Here is a 22,462-nt window from a genome sequence, read left to right on the forward strand (position 1 = left end):
TAGAATCGAATGAAGCGCTCGGAGACTGAAGGAGAACTGACAGTGTAATTCAAACGTAATGCTATTTGAATGGTGGATAAATCTAGTCACACACACACACTCCATTCCTCTGCGAGTATTTTTTATTTTTTTTAATTGAACATCGGCTCCTATCTGTGATGAGTTAGCTGATACCGATAGTCATATGCTGATATTGTCTTGAAATCTCATCGCAGTGAGATTTCAAGACAATATCAGCATATCTCTGGGTCAGTTTTTATACTGTGTATTCAAGACACAGTCATTGTTTTTCATGGCTGTAGATGGTTTTATGACTTTGACAAACCTGCATAATTGTTGTTTTTCTCTCTCTCTCTCTCTCTCTCTCTCTCTCTCTCTCTCCTTTCTCTCTCTCTCTCTGTCTGTCGATGGTCGATCTCCCAGGATGGAAGCTTTGTCAGAGCCGACCTCTTTCCAGAAGATCCGCCACACAAGATTGTTGGACAGTCGTCCTTCGTCGACTTCGGTGAGAATAATCATTTTGAGTTCAGTAAAGTTACACACAGCATGGCAAACACTTTGTGTTTTTGAAAGAAAATGTAGAAACCAGAAACACTGGGATTCAGTGTGTGAATGCAATGGCTACGCTTTTAGAAAGAGGTTGTTGTTACTGGGCCTGAGTTGACTCAAAATGCTGTGTCCCGTACTTTATCAGTGTGTGTGTGGGCGTGTGTGTCAGATCCATTCCTCTGCGAGTCTTTAAGCTCCCTCTGAATTCATGCTGTTTTGCTCCAAAAGCTTCTAAATAGGACTGTGTGGTCTTTCTCTGGCTGTGGCATTTTCACTACAGCCCTCTCATCACATAACTTTCTTTTCATATGAACACACACACACCCCACTCACACACTTAGCTCAGAGGCTTATCTCACACACACTCACAAACGCATACACACCGACACACGCAAACCTAGCACACACACACTCGTCTACATTGAGCCAGAGTTTTGTGAACAGCTTATCCCCTTAAACAATCTTGGCCCGTAGTATTCATTGTTCAGCTGAGCTTTACATTTCTCTAATCTCCAGGCGGCAGCGTGTGTGCCACACAGTGGCCCTTGGTCACTATTGTCAGAGCGACCACCTCAGCCCGGCTTCAGGAGTGTTGTTCGGCTTCTTCTTTGAGTTTAGACAGTAAACATCATGTTGATAAGCGGTACAATAATGTAACAGGCAGGTTACATTTGGGAAAATCTGGATTAAAAAGTGAGAAATATTCTTCCTCCTCCACATCTCCTCAGCTGTTTCTCTGGACAAAGCACTAAACTGTGTGCTGCTGTAATGCAGCTAATGTGGTGGCAACAACAGAAGACTGATTGGGCTGAGAATCTGAGTGTGTGTTCAGAGTTCTGATTTTCATCCAGATGTCAACAGACTTTTGATGAACAGTGGTTGCCGTTATCAGAATTTCTATAACCTCAAAAATGGAACTTTGAATTTCTCCAGTTTCAGTGAAATGTTGTATTTAATTGTTGTGTTGCTTGTACATTGTTCTGCATTAACTAATACAACGGAAAGAAAGAAAAGTAACGCCGGTACGAGTCATGAAGAGCAAAAGCTTTTTTATTTATGAAGCATGTTTTATCCCAGAGAAGATCAGTGTGGCTCCCTTTGAGGGTAAAAACACAGAAACACAAGAATGAAGGTGAATTAGAAATCAAATCATGAAGGATGTGCGTCAAGCACCCAAATGACATCAGCTCAAATATCAAACCTTCACATGCTGTAAAGGATTACATACTCTCTCTCTCACACACACACACACACACACACACACACACACACAGCAGTGAGTAATTCTTCATGTGCTTTGAATGGAGACAAAAGTAGAGAAGTAGTAGTTTTAAAAGTAGAGACCGTCGGGGCCCCGAAGTCTGATGGTTAAAGAGGCTTTAGTCCTCCAAGCAGGCGGCCTGAGTTCCGACCTGTCGCTCCTTTCCAGCATGCCATTTCATGCTCTCTCTCTCTCTCTCTCTCTCTTTCTCTCTCTTTCTCTCTCTTTCTCTCTCTCTCTCTCTCTCTCTCTCTCTCTCTCTCTCTCTCTCTCTCTCTCTCTCTCTCTCTCTCTCTCTCTCTCTCCTTTCATCTCTCTAAAATAAAGGCTAGAAGAGCCCAAAAATAATCCTTACAAAATAAGAAAGCGTTGATGGGTAGTAGTGATGGGCCTCCTGTTGTAAAGACTGAGTGATAACACAGCAGTATCACAGAAGAGCTAAAGGAATATCCAGTGGATATACGTGCTGGACTTCAAGGAGGACTCTCTTTATCTGAAATCCAAACTGCTGAGAATCAGTCGTCAAAGCTGTCAGTGAGCGAACTTGATAAATACACATATTAGGAACATCAACTCTTGTGTCATAAATGTCCCACGGTGTGGTGTGTGTTGAACACTTGTTGTCAAACTGACGATTGTTAAGTGGAAGTGATGGCTTCAACACGGCAAACAAGAAATGACAGCTTGTCCATGCTTTAACTTACCTGCTCTAGATCTCCTCAAAGGTCAGGACTGTCCAAACTTCTTACAAAGATCCCAGTTCACTTCAGTTGAACCGCACACGCACAATTTGAGCAGATTTTCTTCACTCAGCTGTGAGCAGATTCATTGTTTGCAGTGCTTCATGAAAATACCGTATCATATCATTTTCTCTTTTATAGCAGAGGCGGCGTGAAGCACACTTTCAAAGTTAGGACGGAGCTTCTTCTGCACATAGGACGGCTCTGTGTCTGATTCTAAGACGTGACATAACTTGCAGTATGGGATTTCTTTACTTTTGTTCGTTTGGGAGGAAACATTGAAGTAAGACAACCTTAACATGTAAAAACAATCAAATACACATCACAGTATCTGTGAGTCTGTCGTCTCTTAGTGGGAAGGTCGGAGGTTCAATTTAATTAAATTAGATAAAAAACTTTATTTGTCCCAAGGTGCAAATCAAAGGGACGATCCCCTGGCTCCTACGTCGGCCACAAAAGGAGTAGTTACTTCTGATGGTCACTTTACGTCAGGGGTCTCCATCGGGGCTCGCGAGCTACCGGTAGCTCACAGGCCCTCAATAAGTAGCTCGCCAAGCAAATCCAAAATATAAGAAAAGAAAAGAGAAAGAATCTACCCTATGCATGAACGAAACATCACTCATTGCAAACTGTATCTACTCACGAAAACTCTCGATCTATCTAACCAGATTATAATGCTCTGGTGGACAGGATGCAGTGTCAGAAATGTCATTAAAGGTAAGCATTTAACAAAATTAAAATGTGCTAATATACACTGCAAAAACAGAACAGAAATAAGGGGAAGAACAAGTAGCTTGCGACTTGTTTTATTTTTTGAAAGCAGCTCTCATCCTAAAAAAGGGTGGAGAGCCCTGTTTTACGTACAGTAGCAGCCATCAGTGTGTGAATGTGTAGGTTCGATCTTCAGCGTAAAAATGCTTTGAGTCGTCAGAAGGCTAGAAAAGCGCTATACAAGCTTTGACCATTTAAAGTGAAGGATAATTATGAATTGCCGTTTGGTGTCAGTTTGACCTCTGACACGCTCCATCACGTTACGCCTTCAAACGGCTGTTCGACATTATGCGGCTCCTTTTTCTTCTTCTCCTTCTTTTGCACCTCCAATTAACTTCCGTTCACATGAACCTCGATCCTGTCCAAGACGCTGCTGTGAGGAGTCATGAAGTCGTGACAGGTGAGTCAAATAGGCACGAAGTCCACATTCTTTGTTGTTTTATGTATTCCATAATCAATATTCTGCACCAACCATACAATAATTATGTCACACGAGTCAGGACATCGATTCATTCCCGTATTGATATTTCGTCCCAGCCCTCGTCAATACAAACTATGCTAAAGAAATCTCTCCAAACAGGTGTAGTACAAGCTCACTGATGACTCCATGACTCAGCTCTCCTCCAAAAAAGTTTCTTTAGTGAATGTAAAATAACTCTGTTCAGGATCAAGTGTGAATTCCACAGGAAAGACTTCTCATGTATTGATTCTGTACTCCTACAGCTGTATTGATTCATGACAACTGGAAATGGAGAGTGCACAACTTCCTCTGAATCATAGGATTCTGACAAGGAAAGACCAGATAATGCATCTTAACTAATGAGTGATTCAGAACTTCAGATATTTATCTGTACGTTAAAAGATGTTTCTTCATATAAATCTGATATATCAAAAGAAGCTGTCAGGGTTTCCTGGTTTGTAGCTGTCGTGCTTTGTGTTGGTTTTCATTTTGACATCATTTTTGACGTTATGTTTTTTGCACCTTCGTTTAACTTTTGCCTGTGTGACCTCCTCACTCAGTTGGAGCTACGTGCCGTTGTTTGCCGTTTCAAGTTTGACGCATGTTTAATTAACCTTTGGGCTCGCGTGGCACTCGTGCACAGGAGCTCTCACACAAACACACACGGGGAGCGTCAAACACACATCCTTATTGGCAAGATTAATCTGTTAATCTCATCACAGCTCGGGGTGTCCATCAAATATTGAGCGAACTTCAGCTTCCCCAAACTGGCAATAATGTATGAAAAATGACCTTTCTGTTACTGTACGGGTCTGTGTATGCCATGGGGAAGTGTGCTGCTGTGTCATTTGCTGCTGAGTGTGTGTGCTTAATTCATCCTCTCTGGGAGGGTTGACTTTTTTTTTTTTAAATCACTAATCTTGAGGAAAAACTTAATCTATTCCTCTTTTTTTTTTTTTTTTTACCCCTCCTCCTCCCTTCGGCTCGGAAGTGTCACTTCCAGACGTTGCCCTCGTTAGCTGGGGATTGAAGCCTCTGAGGGTCACGCTTCTAATAATCTGCCAAATTCCGGAGAGAGATGCCTTGCAGGATGTAACATCTCTTTTCTTTTTGGTTCCGTTTTGTCTGCTTCACTCCTCGCCTGTCGCTGTCTATCTTTACTTCTCTTGATCTACTGTGTATCTGCTATCTACGGCTTACTCGCTTTTCACACTCGTTTTCCTTCTCCTCCTTGTGTTATTCTTCCAAACGGCTTCTGGTGTCTTTGTTCTGTCGGTGTAGGAGGAGAACTCCACAATGACCCATAATCACCCTCTCAAACTTTTGTCTTTTTGTACTTCAATATTTTAGTGAAGATTACAATATTTAGTCGTCTTGTCTAAAGATTTATATTTGAGCTCTAGTTTTCTTTTATTGGAGAGACAGGACAGTGGATAGAGTCAGAAATAAGGTAGAGAGAGCGAGTGAGAAATGACATGGGGGGGAAGAGGAGCCACAGGTCGGATTTGAAGCTGGACTGAAGGACTATAGCCTTCCCCCCCTTTAAATATCTTTTCGGTATTGTTTTACAATCGGGTTAGCATAATATGTAACCCAAGAAAAAGTGGAAAAGGTGACCTGATCCATTGTACACATAATATAATACTCAAGCTATTTCTTTTTCCGTACCTTTACACTCTCATATTTTCACACAGATAGAAAGAACTGCTCTGTGAGAACAGGAGCGGGCTTTTTGTTTGCTATAAAATCAATGGGGCTGAATGTAAGACTCAGTATGAGTCAGTGGAGATCAGCTCGGATGAAAAATGTACTTGAACCAGGAGAAAAATCTGCACTCTCTCTGTAGGTAAAAGACTGTAAATGTTTGTTCATGTTGACAGATTTCAGCCTGAAGTAGGCTGTGTTCTTTCTTTAATGTTGTACCTTAGTTTGAAGACAAAGACGGGCTCCGTTTGAATGAATAAAACACCATCATGCGAGTCTAAAGTTTAGAAACTACTGAATATAAACACGTTGTTATGGTCGGGCCCAGCTTAGGTTTAAAATCAATTCATTCTAAAGAGCGTCCATGACGCTACAAAGATGCATGTTGCAGACGATTGGGCTGTGAATGACAAAGACCTCACAATACAACAGTACACAGGGCACTGTAGGGACTATTGAGATACTTTGCAAAAAAGCCCAACTGATTTTTGGGTGAAGAAAAAAAAATTCAGATTTTCCGATATATCGGCTGATGATATCTTTCTTTAGCTACAGTACGTTTGTCACCTGATATATTATCAGCGGGCCGAATATTCAGTCTGGCTTTGGACTTTGCACTTCACATAATTTACAGAAAATAGTGGAGCTGAAAACAAACTGTAGTTGAGGCTAAGTTATTTCTCCAGTTTAATGTATTTATTTCACTTTTCGAGACTTCCGAAATACATTTACCCCTTTTTAATAGCTTACATTGAATAGTTGCTGATGTGCCTGTAGTCACATGTAAATCAGTTCTTCATCGACTACCTTTCTAAAATTGTCCTCCGAATGCATCTGTTTTTTCATTCTCATCATTCTCTGTTCATATATCTGCGTGTGGCCATCTGACCGCCTTCTCCCCGGCTAATTAAAGAGCACATGTGGGCTCTGCAGTGAAACCCTGAATGAAATGACCACAGGGAGGCCGAGTAAGGAGGGGAGATGGACTGGAGATGAATCAAAGTGTGAAGGGTAATGGCACACTTCAAAGATGACATGAAGTGAGATAGAACAGGGGATGAAATACAAAGATATGCCGAGGTATGTGACATCAAGAGGGAGGAGGAGGAGGAGGAGGAGATGGCTGAGACTGAAGGGAAAGAAGAGCAGAGTGAGTAGTTTGACTGAGCAGCTTCACATCCCTGGTGTGATCTGGAGTAGGACTTCCTTTCATCACCCATCATGCTGTCAATTTTCACTCTGTTGATTTACTTCCACCTTTCCTCATCTGTCCCTCCCTACTTATTTCTCGACATCTTGGTTTATGTCAGCCCTCCTCCACATCCAGTCCCTGTCTTGTTCTTCTTCTCTGTCCCTTAAATAATTTATTCTGCATGCATATTAACATAAAATGACAACAGCGACATTAATAAGCTCACGTATGCTGTATGACCTTTGTTATTTCATGATGTTAAACGCGCAGGATGCTAATAAACACGTGATCTTGACCAATTCTGTCTGCGCGTCTGAAATTTGAATTATTCACACACTTGCTGCTGTGCTCATGTGCGCAGCATTTCTTTCCATTTAAGTGAAGATACAGCAGTCATTTGTTCCACAGCGGGATCTGTGCAGTGGTTATACATCTTATCTATGTGTTCTGATGTGGCCCAGTCTGAAACCTGCTGTACAGTAGTGATCCAGGTGAGGCCGAGACAGCAGCAGATGAATGCTTATAAAGATCTGTGATCAACAGATGCCATCTGGATGTTGATTTGGTTGTTATGCGTTTGTTTATTTGGGCCATAGAACGTATTTCTCTTCCGTTTGAAAGGTCTCTTGTTTCTCCCTCTGTTGTACCGTTAGGCGGGGTTGTTGCTCTTCCCTCAGGTGGTTCAGGATTAACGGTTGTAGAGGGACGGGTTCCACTCAAGAAAAACATTAAGAAACATTTTTGAGCTTCTTCGCGAAACATAAAACAAGCCGAATCTAAAAACAACAAACCTCGATGATATATTTACATCGGGTATATCTGAAGTTTGAGGTTTTTATTTTCTGAATGTCGCACATTGTACCGTAACATGAACTAAACTGAAATTAGTACAACCAGTCATTGCTGGGAGAAGAAAGTCAATTTCTGTAATTCTATCTAATTAGAATGATTTTTTATTCAGGCCTCTGCCTCATCATTAGTAATGAGCTATGCATCATCCTAACTCATGATGAAGTTTCCATCAAAGGAACCAGTCCAAGTGAAGACGTAGATTAACGGGGAATTTGTTACGATCTCCTGCTGGATTGGACCCAAAAGCACAACTCGCAAACCAGGTTCAAGCAAATTTAATGACCAAGTAAGTGACAGTGAGGGGGAGGGGGTGATGCATCCAGGGATCCCAAAGGTGAGGTGAACACTCGGTCTGAGCGTGGCGTGAGTTTCCAATCCCGTGGTGAAGTTCCTCCTGAGTAGTATTAGCAGGCAGTGAGCAGGTAGTGAAGTAACACACACGAATCCAAGAACAACAACGATCTGAAGTGGGGAAGCACAGAGGAGTTAGTAAAACAGCTTAACCAAGCTAGATAAAAATACAAAAGGCCGTGATCCACAAAACACAACTACCACACTGGTAAGACGCAACGATCTGGCGCCGAGGCAGAGGAAATCCAGGTTTAAGTACAGCCAGGGTTGATGAGGAGATGAGATACACCTGGTGCAGCCTGCACCCAGGTAGCCACGCCTACAGCCACACACAGAGACTAACAGGGGAAAGAAACATGAGGATCACAGACAGGGAATACAAACAACACACAACGGGGAAGGAGGGACCTGCCATGATGGGATCATGACAGAATTTTGGTAAACAGCCTCCTCTTTCTCGATTGGCTGAAAGTCACATGTGTGAGTTGCATTCGAAGACAGCGTTCACTGGGTGAACTTGAGGTGTGTGCGCTCATGTTTACGTGCACATGCGTGTTTGTATGTGAATCAATGCAAACGGGAATCTTCCACACACCTACGCTTGTGTGCCAACGTTTGTTTTTGGGTTTGTTTTTTCTTTTTTCTTTTTGCAGCGCAGCCTGGTTAAAGATGCACAGCATATGCCAGACAAAACAGGCCCATCTGCCTTATCACTGAGGTAATTGTATTTTTCAAAGTGACAGTGGCCGATGCATAATTCATCATTAGGTAAAGCACAACGAAGTCGCGCATGCAAGTGTGTCATCCAGCTTGACTGCAGGTAGGATGGAGAGAGGCTGCTCTGCGACCCGTGGCTCACTGAGACAGGGAGAGTTTTTTTTTTTTTTTTTTTTCTCCGAGACATCGAGACAGGAATGTGTTTGGAAGTGATATTTAAAATCCGAAAGGCTGTCATCATGACGTGTGTGTGTGTGTGCTTAGGTGTGTGTGCGCGCAGCATGTTAACAGAAGAGCCTATTTCTCTCTCCTCTCCCCTCAGGCATTTATTCTCCACTCATCTTATTATCTTTTGTTACATCCAACCTCTCGTCTTCTCCTTCTCTGTGTGTCTCATTCTATCCTCGACCACACCGCACCTTACACACTATTTCTTTATACCTTCAGTTCCCATTGTATGTCTCTGTCTCTTTCACTGGCTGTCTTGTCATATAGTGCACGGTGCTTTCTTAGTCGCTGTGCTTTTTCAACCTCACATTCTCCAACACTTTCTCCCTCGCTCTGAGAGTCCTGCAGAAACTGGTGTACCAGTGAAACAGATTTACTGGACAGCAGCTTGGCAAGTCAGTGTAAGAGTCAGCTGTCTGAAGAAGACTTGTGCGAGATTAGAGATCGGAGTTTCTGCACCTTTCCCTGGACTATACTTAGGAAGTAAAAATGTGGCAATAGGCAAACTAAACCCTCCTAATCAAGCGCTGTTTTGTGAAATCCCTCGCACCAGTCTTTATGCAAATGACTGAGTCTGCTGGGTTTACAGTTTTCAAATCAGACATTCATTTGCACATTTTAATATGCAATTGGATGCAAATTTTACAGAACATCTGACATAAAAGTGTCCTTCATTTTCATTGAAGGTAAAAGCTGCGTCTCTTTTTTTCCCTCACCCAATAATTATGCAGAAGTTGTTCTCTTAATTAAAGGGGCCCACCCACAGTGATCTTCACCATAATTAGCTCTTTATTTTTGAATACATTTTCCAGTGTTATTGTGTTGCCCAATGTTGTGTATTGAATAGGCAATCAATTATTAGCTCCCAGGACGCGGGCAGAGTAAGAGAAGGTTGTCGGAGATCTCTGTTGTCTTGAAAAGGAGGGCTCATTAACATCCCTTGCTCAATAAGATAACAGTGTTTGTGACTTTTATTCAGTGAATTCAAAATATACAATTAGAGCCCAACCGATTCATCGGAGGGTCGATAATATCGGCTGATATGATCTTATCCAGTGACTCAGTTTCACCTGATTTATCGCAGACACTTTTACTACATTTATTCATCAGTCAAAAAGAATTGTACTACACGAACAGTGTCATCCCTCTCCAGAGTGTCAAACGGTGATGCAAGTACATGCACAGTAACTCTCCTGTTGAGTGACCATCTTAGACGTTATAAATCTTTTCCACAAGTTTTTGATAACTTAAAGGCAGACTTGGTAATTTTCGAAAACTAGATGATTTTGAAAGTAGCCTTCCCTCAGTGCTCCGTCTGCACCCAGGGAACCTGAAGAGGCTACAATGTGTAACATGACCTCATATGTTTGATCAGCATTCACCTTTAAGTTCATCTGATCATTTGTCTTGTTTCCACTGGATTGTTCTGATCTTCACATAGTGACCTTTACGTTATTCACACTGAAACTATGATATTATTAGGCAGTTAATCTTTAATATGTTTTATACATAAACCAGTTATTAGAGTTGTTACATGTCAAATGTAAATGTTCACAAAGTGTAATCTACAGAGCTTTTATTAATTCATGCATTTAATACTTTGGCTGTATTTGTATGCTGGATGCTCACAATGACTTAAATAGCAAAGGCATTTAGTTCATCACCTTTTACTGAACAACAGAATGTTTCTATTGTCAGGCCACTTCTCTGAATCAGTCTGAGATCTAATCTTTTTACAGCTGATGATTGTCACATGTGATCAGACATCATTCTTAATGGGAATTATGCTGCAACTTTAAAAAAGACAGAATCAGGTAACAATCACAGTAAAGCCTGCTAAATTCTAAAAGCACTGGTTTTTATTGTTTCAAACCATTTTTTTGTGAGTTTAGGATCTAAGACTTTCTGAATTTAGAAACAAACATGGCTAAATACTTTGTGTCCTGGCTTAAAGACTTCTTCTGTTGGAACTGGCGAATAAATGAGAATCAAAACAACCTGCTGAGAACACACTGTTGTTTGTTTTTTCCTGCAGAATTTGACACATATGAAATAGTTACTGCATGTAGATTCAATCTTTTGGATTCAGACTTGTAGTTGTGTACTGTGTGTAGTTAAAGATTCATCAGGAGGATTTGTTCTGTTGTCGAGACTTTTGGACTTTTGGTGGAAGTAATAATGTGTCGAGAGAAATACTTCCTGGGTTAGAAATCTTAGAAATCATATCCCGTATAGACACACACACACACACACACACACACACACACACACACACACACACACACACCTTACAGCACACACAATATTCTGGATACAGACACACACAGCCCATAGGGTTAGTAATAAGACACAGGCTTCAGCCAGCCTCCCACTATGTGCCTGTGTGTCTTATGATTTGCATTATTATTGGCGCTGCGTTGAACTCCATGAATGCCAATGTGTCACAGTGTATTTCTGAAGACTCTGTATTTCCTCTCCCTCTTTTCTCACGTTGTTGTCCTAACCCGTTTTCATTCTCTCTCTCTCTCTTTCTCTCTCTCTCTCTCTCTCTCTCTCTCTCTCTCTCTCTTTCTCTCTCTCTCTCTCTCTCTCTCTACATATCCTGGGCTCCGTCCTCCCCGCCCTCTCTCTCTGTTTTAACCCACACCTGCAGTTTCCTCCTCCTGCGAGTCTCTCAGCCAATCTCCATCACACCACGTACATCAGCAGGAGGGGAGAGATGAAAAGCAAGAGGGAGGGAGAGAATGATGATGAATAAAGAGGAGAGAAAGAGACTGAGAATACTGAGGACTGAGTGAGCGAGAAGAAGAGGAAGATAGAGGAGATGGGGGGGGAAGGAGAGCATAACGGGAATAGAAGAGAGACAGATGAAAAGATAGATGAAAGAAGGTATTCATGGAGGAAAGGACAGGTGGGACAGAGGGAGGGAACATGATGTGTGTGCCGTAGAACTGTCGGTGAGTGGGAGACAGAACGCCAACTGAAAACCTCCATAGGACTGAATCAGCTCTCATTTTGTGGCCCACTTTCTTCTCTTGTCTCTCCTTAATGTACCTCGCCAGCTGCACATGTGTGTGTCGGTCGGCACAGCAAATAAGAGTCATAGTCAAAGTTTCTTTTCATCACATTAAGAGTTTAGAAACCACTGTCCATATCCGAATGTTAGTTTACAGAACTGCTGTAGTCTTTCAGGATGTCTGCTAAACTCGTCCTCCATTTTGAATTTTGCTGAGTTGTAAGAGTTTGCTAGAATTTGTTCTTGTAAAGCCGAAAAGTTTTAGGACTGTCTGGAGACAGATCAGATATTTTTAAAAAGCAATATGGCATGCTGGTCTTGCTCCAGTAACACTGAATCCTCCATTTCCCAAAAGGCATTTTTTTGTATTAGATAGATGACAATTTTGGGAATGCTTAAATATGTATTTTCTGATTCGCTCTCAGGTGCTCCCACCTTTAAGGCGGAGGATGTGCTTACATTATACACTGTTGCACATTCATCTCTCTTGTTTTTTTGTTGTTTTTTTTAATTCTGGCTGAACAAAGTGAGCAGTTAATGACATCAATTCAAGCTCTGGTTATTTGAGATGGCAACATTTAGTACATGATACATTTTGATGATGGCTGGAAGGTCTCAAACACTCGGAATCAAATCGGATTCCTGCTTTTAAATCAAGACCAGTCAAGACGGCCACTGAAAGACTTTTACCCAACATCATCACTGGGATTAGAAGGAAAAATAATAATAACTTACAAATACAAATAACTTCAATTCATTTGTAGTTAGATTTTTATCCCAGTGTTACGCTCTAAGTGAGGGACACACCGGCTGCACACAAGATGATTATTTGTTATTGATATTCATGGTCTTGACTCGATCCCTAAAAGTCTTGGTCTTTTCTGGGTCTTGGAGTGCTCTGGTCCTGGGTTTGATTTGTTCTCAGTTCGTGTGGTCTTCACTAAAACACTATTGGACATTTAAGTCTTAATGGGATCCTCAACTTTGGAAATAGACGCAGCATAAGTGAATGATTTGAAGTTTAATCACTTAAAGAGATGTCTTCATTATCTCACCAACAGTCCTCCCGTGCTATTTTTGTTTGTCCACACTGATTAAAAGGAAACAAAAAAGAAGCTGTATTTTAAAAGTATAACTCAATCTACCATCTTTATGCTTCCCTCTTATAACCAGTCACCCACGTCAAGATTTGACCCGTGTTTTGAGTCCTGTTTTGTCTCTGCATTCTTCATATAGGTTCAGTGGAAGTACATTAATCTTACTGAGGAAGAAACTACAACGACATTTTTCTGATATGATCTTCAACATATACTGTATAGTAACAGTTAATTAAAGGGCTTGTTGACTTTTCATCTTCTGCCTCCTAGCTCCTTATCCTCTCACATTTTCACTCTCTTTTCTGCCTCTGGCGAAGTAACTGCGCTGACAGCCACATTCAGTTTCTCCTCCTCCCTGCTTTGTACTGTCATTCATCATCAGTGTCATTCACTTCTCCCCCTCCACATGGCACAACATCTGTTTGGGAGTGTTGCACTCGCCCTGTTGAAAAGGATTCAGATAAACTGTGCGATGAGAAACCTGGAAGCAGTTACACCTCTTTATGCCTCCAGTCAATTTACGTGCCCACCCCTGAACACAGCGTGTGAGTGCAGTGAATTTATGATGCAGCCAGATTTGAAAAACATTGCACACAACAACATATCAGATATTGATGTTTTAAAAATATTATTTTCAGAGAACTGTATTCTGGAACATGCAGGTACAGTAATGCAAATGGTGGTAATAAATATGTCAATATGTCTCGGTCCTGTCAAAAGAAAACGTAAAAATCTGTACAGCCTGTAATTTGGAAAATAAATTACACAGCCGAGTAAGTGGGTGTGGCTTAGACGTAACAAGGGGTCTTAGTGACCTCTTAGATGTCTTGTAGGTTCATCCAGGGACACTTGGGCATGGCATGCGGAGAAGGAGCCACAGGTTGGATAAATCCCAGCCTCCTGATTGGTGGTGTATGCTAACTGGTAAAGCTGTTGCTGTTTTGCATCATAAGTTGAAACTTAGTAGAGATTGAACAACACTGGCATCGACTGTGCCTCCTCTGATTCTGACTCTGGATGGCTCAAACATTATGTTCACGGCTGCATGATTGTTGAATGGTCTGATGTTGGGAAGTCTAGATGCCAATCTTAATCATCTAAAACAATACCAGTCTTTATAAATGGTGTCGGCATTTTCTTTTCATGAACTAGTTTTTCCAACCACAGAATCCACGTATTCATTGAGATTTTTCACACTCCCTACTTTGACATAAAATATCCCATTTGACTATTTAAGCCAAATTTATACAGGCTCTATGTCAAGTGTGTGTTCCAGATGGGCCTTTTGTTCATGGTCACACTTTAGTGGATCTGTGCACCACTCTGTTGCTCAGAACTGTGCAGTTGGACCAGTTTCATACTTCGAAACAAAGTCTCTGCTTTCCTTTCAGCACGTACAATGTTTTCATCTGCTGACCAGTTTGGCTTAAAAGGTTTCAAAGTCAACGTTAATGTTTCCGAAAAATTAAAACAAGCAGAGAACAGTGGTGTCTTGTTCAGCTGATGTCAATTTGGTAAAGGTTCTTTGATTCTATAATACATCATAAGCTATGGTCCTGTCGTGTGTGTGTGTGTGTGTGTGTGTGTGTGTGTGTGTGTGTGTGTGTGTGTGTGTGTGTGTGTGTGTGTGTGTGTGTGTGTGTGTGTGTGTGTGTGTGTGTGTGTCCTTTGAAGACTGTTGTTTAGATTCAGGATGTTCTGTCCCTCATTAGTACTTAATTGAAACTCTGCATTGCATTATGATGAACATAATTCACCGTGCTGAGAATCAGTCGAGAGCACAGTACCTTAAGCTAGCTGACATTATTAAAATGCATGAAAGAGATGACTGAGGGCTGCCTGGATGTGCGTTTTTTTTTTTGCAGGAAAGAAGCAGGTGTTCCTGTGAGCCAGCTCACACATGGAAAAATAAAATGGCTTTTTTTCCCCAGATTCTGCTCTGTGCTCAAAGATGCCTGCAGAACAAATCTGTGGCATTTTGACAGAGTAAAAATATTTTTTCAAAAAAGCACAGTTTTGGAAAACAAAGGATCACTCCTCTCGCTGCGTTGCTGCTTCATAATCTGATTCTTTCTGTTGTTCTTTCTGTCTCTCCCTGCAGATGGTGATGGCTCCCAGGACCACCTCCTCCCCGTGTGTTTGGATCAAGCCTGTAAACGCAGTGCCATCTACCTGGCAAAGCCAGGCTCCAAGACGGTACGGTGCACACATGTGACCATACTGACAGTGTGTTAGAAGTGATTATGATAGATTAGCTCGTTTCCTACTCAGTAAACCACTTCTTTTTTTGAATTAATCATTCTTCGATGAACTTTACTCAAAGTCTTTCTTTATAAAAACAAATCTGCTTTCTGCACTAACCTTCTGTTAAAATCAGCCAAACCATAAGAGTGGACAGATGTCCCTTTGACTAGTTATCACCATGTAGTAGTCATCACCATGGCTGAGTTACTAACTCAATATTGAATGAAATCTCTTTGGTTTCTTACAAAAAAACATAAACACTTTGGACAGTTTCCACAAGACTCTGTCATGAATCTATTGATCACATCTTTGCATGCATAGTTACAGTGAGTGTATGGTTTCATATCCCATTTCACGCAAGTATAACACTATTTCTGTTTTTTACTCATTTTTATCAATTCATTTTACACTTACTTCCTCAGAGTTAATGAAACGTTGTTAGCCAGAAGATAACAGTGTAAGTGTTGAGTTTGACAGATGTATCAAACCAGCGTACCGGAGTATGCTAGCTGTCAGGTGCAAGCGCACTGCGACATGTCAAATGACTGTCATCAGGCAAATGTTTGTGTCGATTCATAATGCAGAAGTAAAACTTGCATTCTAAAAAATATTGATACAAAAATAAACGTGATGTGAACACTCTGCAAATGACAGATCAAAAAGACACAAAATAACAGACCAAACATGCAAAAGAAGAATGCAATAATCCTACAACTTATCAGCAGCTCAGAGGAACTTTCAGTGCGCTGGTTCTTCTGGACAAAGGAGTCTGTTTGCTGCTCTTTGATCCTGTGTGTGTGTGTGTGTGTGTGTGTGTGTGTGTGTGTGTGTGTGTGTGTGTGTGTGTGTGTGTGTGTGTGTGTGTGTGTGTGTGTGTGTGTGTGTGTGTGTGTGTGTGTGTGTGTGTGTGTGTGTGTCTGTGTGTGTGTGTGTGTGTGTGTGTGTGTGTGTACTTCCTTTTACATTTTTGCTCACTGCAGAACTGTTCTGGAGAAAATGTAAACACAGATTCTTTTTATCTGTTGCCTTTAAATCGCTCTTTTGGATTTTGACACCGCGACAGGCAGTGTATGAACTGATAGACGTTGTACGTTTGTGCTAGTGGTCTGGTTTGTTTTTATGATTCATATTTAGTCTATCGTCACTCAGTCGAAAGGTTAGAGGTTTGATCCCCAGCTCCTGCTGTCCACATTCTTGGGCAAGACACTGAACCCCAAATTGCTCCCAATGGACTTGCCATGAAATGTAAGTGGTCAGAACTGTGTATAAGCACTACATAAGTACAGCTTTTTCCCTCCATATATAAACATTTTAATGCAGAGAAATACCTGTTTAAATGTTAAACACTCGGTCAAAGTTGCACAAGGTGTATCTGTCAAAGCTAAGCACTGTATGTGTTTGCTATTTGAAACAGTTAACCACATTCCTCAGTAATAAAATAGCGATTATTTTAAATAACTCTGCTCAACATGTCTGCTTACCTGCACTGCTCCTACGAGATGCCATCTGTTTGCTGTGCTTGGTTACATAGAGCTGGGAGAGCAGGCCTGTTAACAAGCACTACCAACCGGCTACTAGCAGGTGGTAGCGATAAAGCTGAGATTCAACATTTAACAGGCACTGCGGGTTACATTACATCAATAAGGAAATTATAATAATAATAATCAGATTAATAGTGTTTCCAAACCAGTTAAAAACGTCTTACAATAAATTTAAAGATCTAAAAGTACGAGAGCTCAGGATAGGGAAGTGTCATGGTTATAGGCTATGGTAGAAAATCATTGCCTAATCAGTTGAAATAAATAAATTGCACATGTACCTTTAAATGTAGGCCTCCTTTTAACACCTATTGACCCAACCATTGTTCTTGACTGCTTAAAGATTGTATCTGCATCTGTGGACAAATTAACCATAAGCCCTGTTAAGTCCAGAGAAGTCACCAGTAAGCAGACAGTTTGAAGAAATAACCAAGGCTGTGTTTCTTGTGGTGAAGACAACCTTGATGGTGCCCATTCTGCTCTCCTTTAAGTTCTTCTTGACTTCTTATTTGATCTCTTCTTGGGAGGAAATCCACCCCAGCAGTGGCTCCAATGAAAGCGAGAGCACAAGGGTTTTTCTATTTCAGGATGGCATTAAGCACGCTGTTCGCTGTTGGTTAGGGGGCTCTTAGCTTCGAAAGACATCAGGCTGCTTCAGCGGGTGTCACTTTGTGTGCACAGGCATGCCGGAGAGAGGTAATAGATATGCTCACACACATGCAGTCCCATCTGATTAATGTACACACACACACACACACACACACACACACACACACAATACATGTGCACATAAATTTTCCCTCACAGTTGCTCCTACACTTGTATGAACACACAAACACACCACCTCCACCTACGTACCATCTTGTGTGCTTCTTTTGCTTCAACGCCGTACCATTTGGCAGGAAGCGTCCCTCCTTTTTCTCCCTTCCTCTCTCACCACGGAACCAGCTTCCACTTTTTCACAGTCCAAAATAGAAATATTACAAGCTTATCTGCATGTCCGCCCCCATACCGACTCGCACATGTGCACACAAAAGGCACACACATGCATAGACACAGATGCACGCTCCCTGTGGACATGCTTTCTTTTGTTAGCCTGTCAGCAATGCAAAAAAAAAAAAAGAACAGATTGATGAAGGAAGTGAAAGGAGGAGTGATGAAGGAAGGAGAGGAGGAGGAGGAGGATGGGAGGACTTCTCTGCACTGATGGCTGAAGTGAACACGATTAGTTCTGTGTCGCTGTGTGTTTGAGAGACAGGCGGAGTGAGGAGGAAACTAGCCACTTGTTCAGCTCATGCCTTGATTAAGCACTGCTAATAATTTAGTGTCATAATGATGTCCTTTTAAAACTCACACAAAAACATACATGCAGCCTGTCTATCTGCATCATCTGTTAGCCAGTATTATATCCAATCTTCAGAAGCGTGTTAGTGTGTGTGTGCCTGTGTTTAGGTGGCTGTGTAGCATGGTAAACCACTCAGCAGATGTTTCCCTCAGAGGTTTCTGCCCACTGACGTTGACAGAAAAAAAAAAGTAAAAATAAAACAATGAAGGAAGGAATGTTGAAGATGGAAAAGAGGCTGATGTCTGAGACGGATGCCTAAAGAGGTTCAACAAATTGTGAATTTTGCTTTCAAAGATATTTACATGCTTGCAAGAGCAGTGCAATGAGTTTGACATGTATGTATATATGTAAAAGAACCATTGGTGACACAGAGAATACATCAAGCTTTAACAGACATCTGTCCAGAATACACCCAAAAAACAGGACTGTTGATAATGCCACCATTGGCCAGTTGCTAGCTTGCAGTGTTATTAACCTCTTCAATGACTGAACCCCTGGCCCCAAGATGTTTGGTTAGGTCACGGGTCATTTCTGGGCCTCAGATTTTCGAAACTCGACTCCTACCATGACTTGGGTCATGTCGACTAAACTCGTCTTAAGAATCAGGAATTTCCAACCCCAAATGAGGTCCCTTGAATTTTGGATTGAATAAGTTATTGAATCAAGTTAAATATATTGAGACATTATGTTTTAATTAAGCGATAAGACGTTGTCCTGGGCATGGACTTCTTTTCAAAGACATCTCCTTTATGATTAATTCATACCAGTTATACTCTGAAAAATGCAGTTTCATGCTTCTCAGCAAAAAATATGATCTGTCATCTCATGAGGGAAGTGGGAGAGAGATGTTGCATCCAGGTACAAAGTAAAATAGTCTTATAATATGTATTATCTAATTTCTTTGTGGGGGGGGGGGGTCAGTTCTGGCAGATTTTCTAAATTTAAGTTACAGTAGGTATTGGATTTCATACAATCAAGGAAGGAAAAAAGGTATCAGAGCATCACAAAAAGCATCTTTTTTTCCATCTTTAAGAGAATCAATACCATCAGAGAGAAAAAGGAGTACAAGTTGAAATAAGACTGGGGAGTGTATAACACTGAGGAGATGTATACAGCCAAAGACATGATGAGAAGCCTCCGGGTGTGAATGGAAGCCCTGCTGAGGAGAAACTAATGTGTGCCTGTAGTTCATCTCCAAACAGCGATTCAGTCCTTCCTTCCTGCGGTCTCAGCCACAGCTCTGCCTCTACCTCTGTAGCAGCTCCAGGCCTGCAGCAACCCATATTGAAGGAAACCACGGGGGGCTTCAACAATCTCTCTGCTTCATTCTGGGTCCTCGCAGACACACACTGATCACATTTATTGTTCTTTAGATCACCCGTATCTTGCTCCCACATTCTGTGACACAATTGGATATTTCTGCAGAGAACAATGTCATTGCATGACCGTGGGTGTTACACCTGTCAAGCAAATTATAGCGAAGGAAAGCAAACAGAATGCGACTTGGATCTGTTTTCATTATCACAGTGGAAAGACCTCTTGATCGTCAGAGAATTGCTGGCATGATTGGGTTCGTTCAAGAGCCTGGCTTATTTCTCTTTTGGGGTAAATAGCAGGAATTATTTTCAAACCTTCATTAAATGGCTTTAAAAGTCGACTTTCCCAGTCAAAATACAATGAAGACAGCCTTAAAGACTTGCTTATACAACTTTTGAAAAGCGTAAGCTACATTTTAAACATCTCCTTTTTTCAACGATAAATTATCCAAAGTCAAATTAACCAGACTTCTATCTGACAATTAACATGATTACAGTTAGCCCTCAAGAGTCTGGTATTAGAGGCGGGTCCATAGCAACAGCCTTCCCCTCATAGCAACGGTCTGCAATCGAGCAATAGCAGACTATGTGTAATTGGGCAATCAGAATCAATTATTTAACACAGCTGTGTAATATCTTCAATTAATGCATGGTGCACTCACTGTGTATGTAGTTGTGCGTACTTATTTCCCCTCACTCCCGGTGTATATTTACTACTCTGCTCAAACTAATGTATATTTTTAAATGATGATGGTTAAGTTCAGAGTCTTTCATGGATATAAAATTCACCAAGTGCATGTTATCCACTCGTCCACACGGTTTTTTTAGGGATCATATTTGGACTTTGTGTGCCTTTTCTATGATAGGACAGGGGAGAGAGTATCAGGGAGAGAGAGAGAGGGGAATGACATGTGGGGAAGGATTGACAGAGTGGAGTCGAACCTGGGCCCACCTTGGGCATGGGGAGCAAATTAACCGCCATCTGCGCCAAGACGTGATGTTTTATTGAGGATGCAGCAAGTTTGCTAAAAAAAAAAAAAAAAGGTATTTCTCTCCGATATCTCGACAGCATGGAAGACTCAGCCCTGTGTGACTAAATACAGTTCATGGTGATGTGAAGAGCTGGATTGATCGTCTCTCTTCCATCCATCCTAGAAACCATGAAGGTTTGTATGCATACCTAAAAGCTGATAAAATATTCAGTATAGTTCAACATATTGACACTGTGAATAAAAGCAGGAGGTTTAAGTGCTGTTGAGTTGTGAAAGACTTGTAGAGGGACGTAGGTGCTGAGCACAGGCTGACACAGCTTCCTGTCACACTGTTCACTCAGCATCAATGAGAGAGTGACCATAAATGGTGACTGTGTGGGTACAGGCCATCTCCCCTGACTCTGTTTGCAATAAAAAGAAACAGTCAAGAGTTGACTGGCTTTGTGGATTGTGCAAAAGGATTTTTGCACCTTCTACTTAATATGTCTCCAAGCTTTTAGATTGTGTGAAAGCAAGTTTTAATTCATTATGTAGCGAACAATGCACTCTTTAGATAATTTAATATATTATTGTGCGTCTCCTTTAGTAGCACACTTTCCTCCCTATATGGCAAGTATACATTCTCCTCTGATAAAAGCATTTATTGATCTTCGTCAAATGTGAATTTCCAGATTTTAAAACCGTATTAGAGCCTGTGTTTGCTAACGGTGTTCTTTGGGCTGGTAGTGCCTATAGCTCCAATTTAAGAGTTCTTCTCATCAGTGCTTCCTCCTGCTCTGCTATAAAAGTTGTCTTGCGGCACTTCTGCTTCACTTGGTAAAGTATTGCTCCCTGTGCTGCTATTTTATTTGCTTTTGTTTAAAACATAAAAACGTAAAAGAATCGTTTCATTCTCCAAATCAAATCCAACCTTCATAAAACGAGTCCGGGTGCAAGAGTGCATGGAAAAAGATTTATTTCTCCTCAGCTATTGTTGATACCAAAGTTAGTGTTGGAAGTCTACCCCGTTTTTGATTTGATTGGTTGGTAAAGGTAAGACGACATTAATGATCAAGGTGGTGTTCAAACAGCTAAACAGTTTTTTTACTGATTACGTTGATTGCAGCGACAAGTCAGAGCTGATGCAGAGGTCATTTCGCTGAGCACTGACAACGCTGACCTGCCTTGTTTTTATATAGAAAAACACTATTAATAGACACGGCCCTGTATGTTAAAAGTGGCCATCTAAAGAACTTTTCTGGTTCCAAACTAAACCTCACATCACATGTGAGGGTACATACACTCCAATCATTCTTGATTAAAATAATAAAGCTAATTTGACAACATTTAACTTAAATTATTGATCATGGCGATGCCTGTGGACGAAGCAGGATATGCTACAATAGTGCCTGTGGGTGATGGATATGTGCTCTTGTCCGTTCATTATTTACACCACGTCTGACCTGGATGATCTGCACTGAAGGATGCTCAAGGAATTGTTTTTATATTTGTGTTATTGCTTCAAGCATTTTGTTGACACCAGTCTTAATGTTGGAAAGGCTGTGTGCAATAATTCAAAATATAATAATTTATGGTTAATCATGTGATTGTGTTAAGAAGTTAAGGGTAAAAGTCAGTTTCCCTCAGAAATACAAAGACCGTTAAACTTAAAGTAAAGAGTTGCTTTTTACTTCCTTATGTCCACTTGTTCTTATACAAAGTGAACCACTTCTGTCTACGTCTTTTAATACATACTGTTTGTTGCATAATTCTATGTGTATTTGTCCCCATGTTAAAACCTCCCATTTACACACATACCTCCCCCATGAAGACCCAGCCAGCTGCCTGCTGATGCTGCCCAGACAGTGTAAGAGTCAGCCAATGAGTGCCAGACAGTCTCCTCCCAGTCATGCTAGTCAGCTGGTTGGTCAGTGGTCAAAGAGGTGATATTGACAGCAGGTAGCAGCATCCCCACCCTGCTCAGATGACACATAGACATATGGTCGCCCTCCATCTCTGGCTCCGACTCCGACTCCGACCACCTTTTTTCCAGGGACAAACTGTGACCTCATTTAATCCTGCGCATAAAAAAAAAAAAAAATCTCACAAA

At 41.3% G+C, this 22,462-nt stretch overlaps 1 protein-coding gene across 1 annotated transcript in view; it reads left to right on the plus strand.

The window, feature by feature from the left end:
* The window catches only part of itfg1 (integrin alpha FG-GAP repeat containing 1), a 160,607-nt gene that overhangs the window by 45,856 nt on the left and 92,289 nt on the right, over positions 1-22,462 (plus strand). Inside the window, exons 8-9 of the mRNA XM_079340390.1 lie at positions 424-505; positions 15,040-15,134. Coding sequence (XP_079196516.1) covers positions 424-505; positions 15,040-15,134 — 177 coding nt within the window. The remainder of the gene's footprint in view (positions 1-423; positions 506-15,039; positions 15,135-22,462) is intronic.

The sequence above is a fragment of the Symphodus melops genome (genome assembly GCF_947650265.1).
Source record: "Symphodus melops genome assembly, chromosome: 3".
Taxonomy (NCBI): domain Eukaryota; kingdom Metazoa; phylum Chordata; class Actinopteri; order Labriformes; family Labridae; genus Symphodus; species Symphodus melops.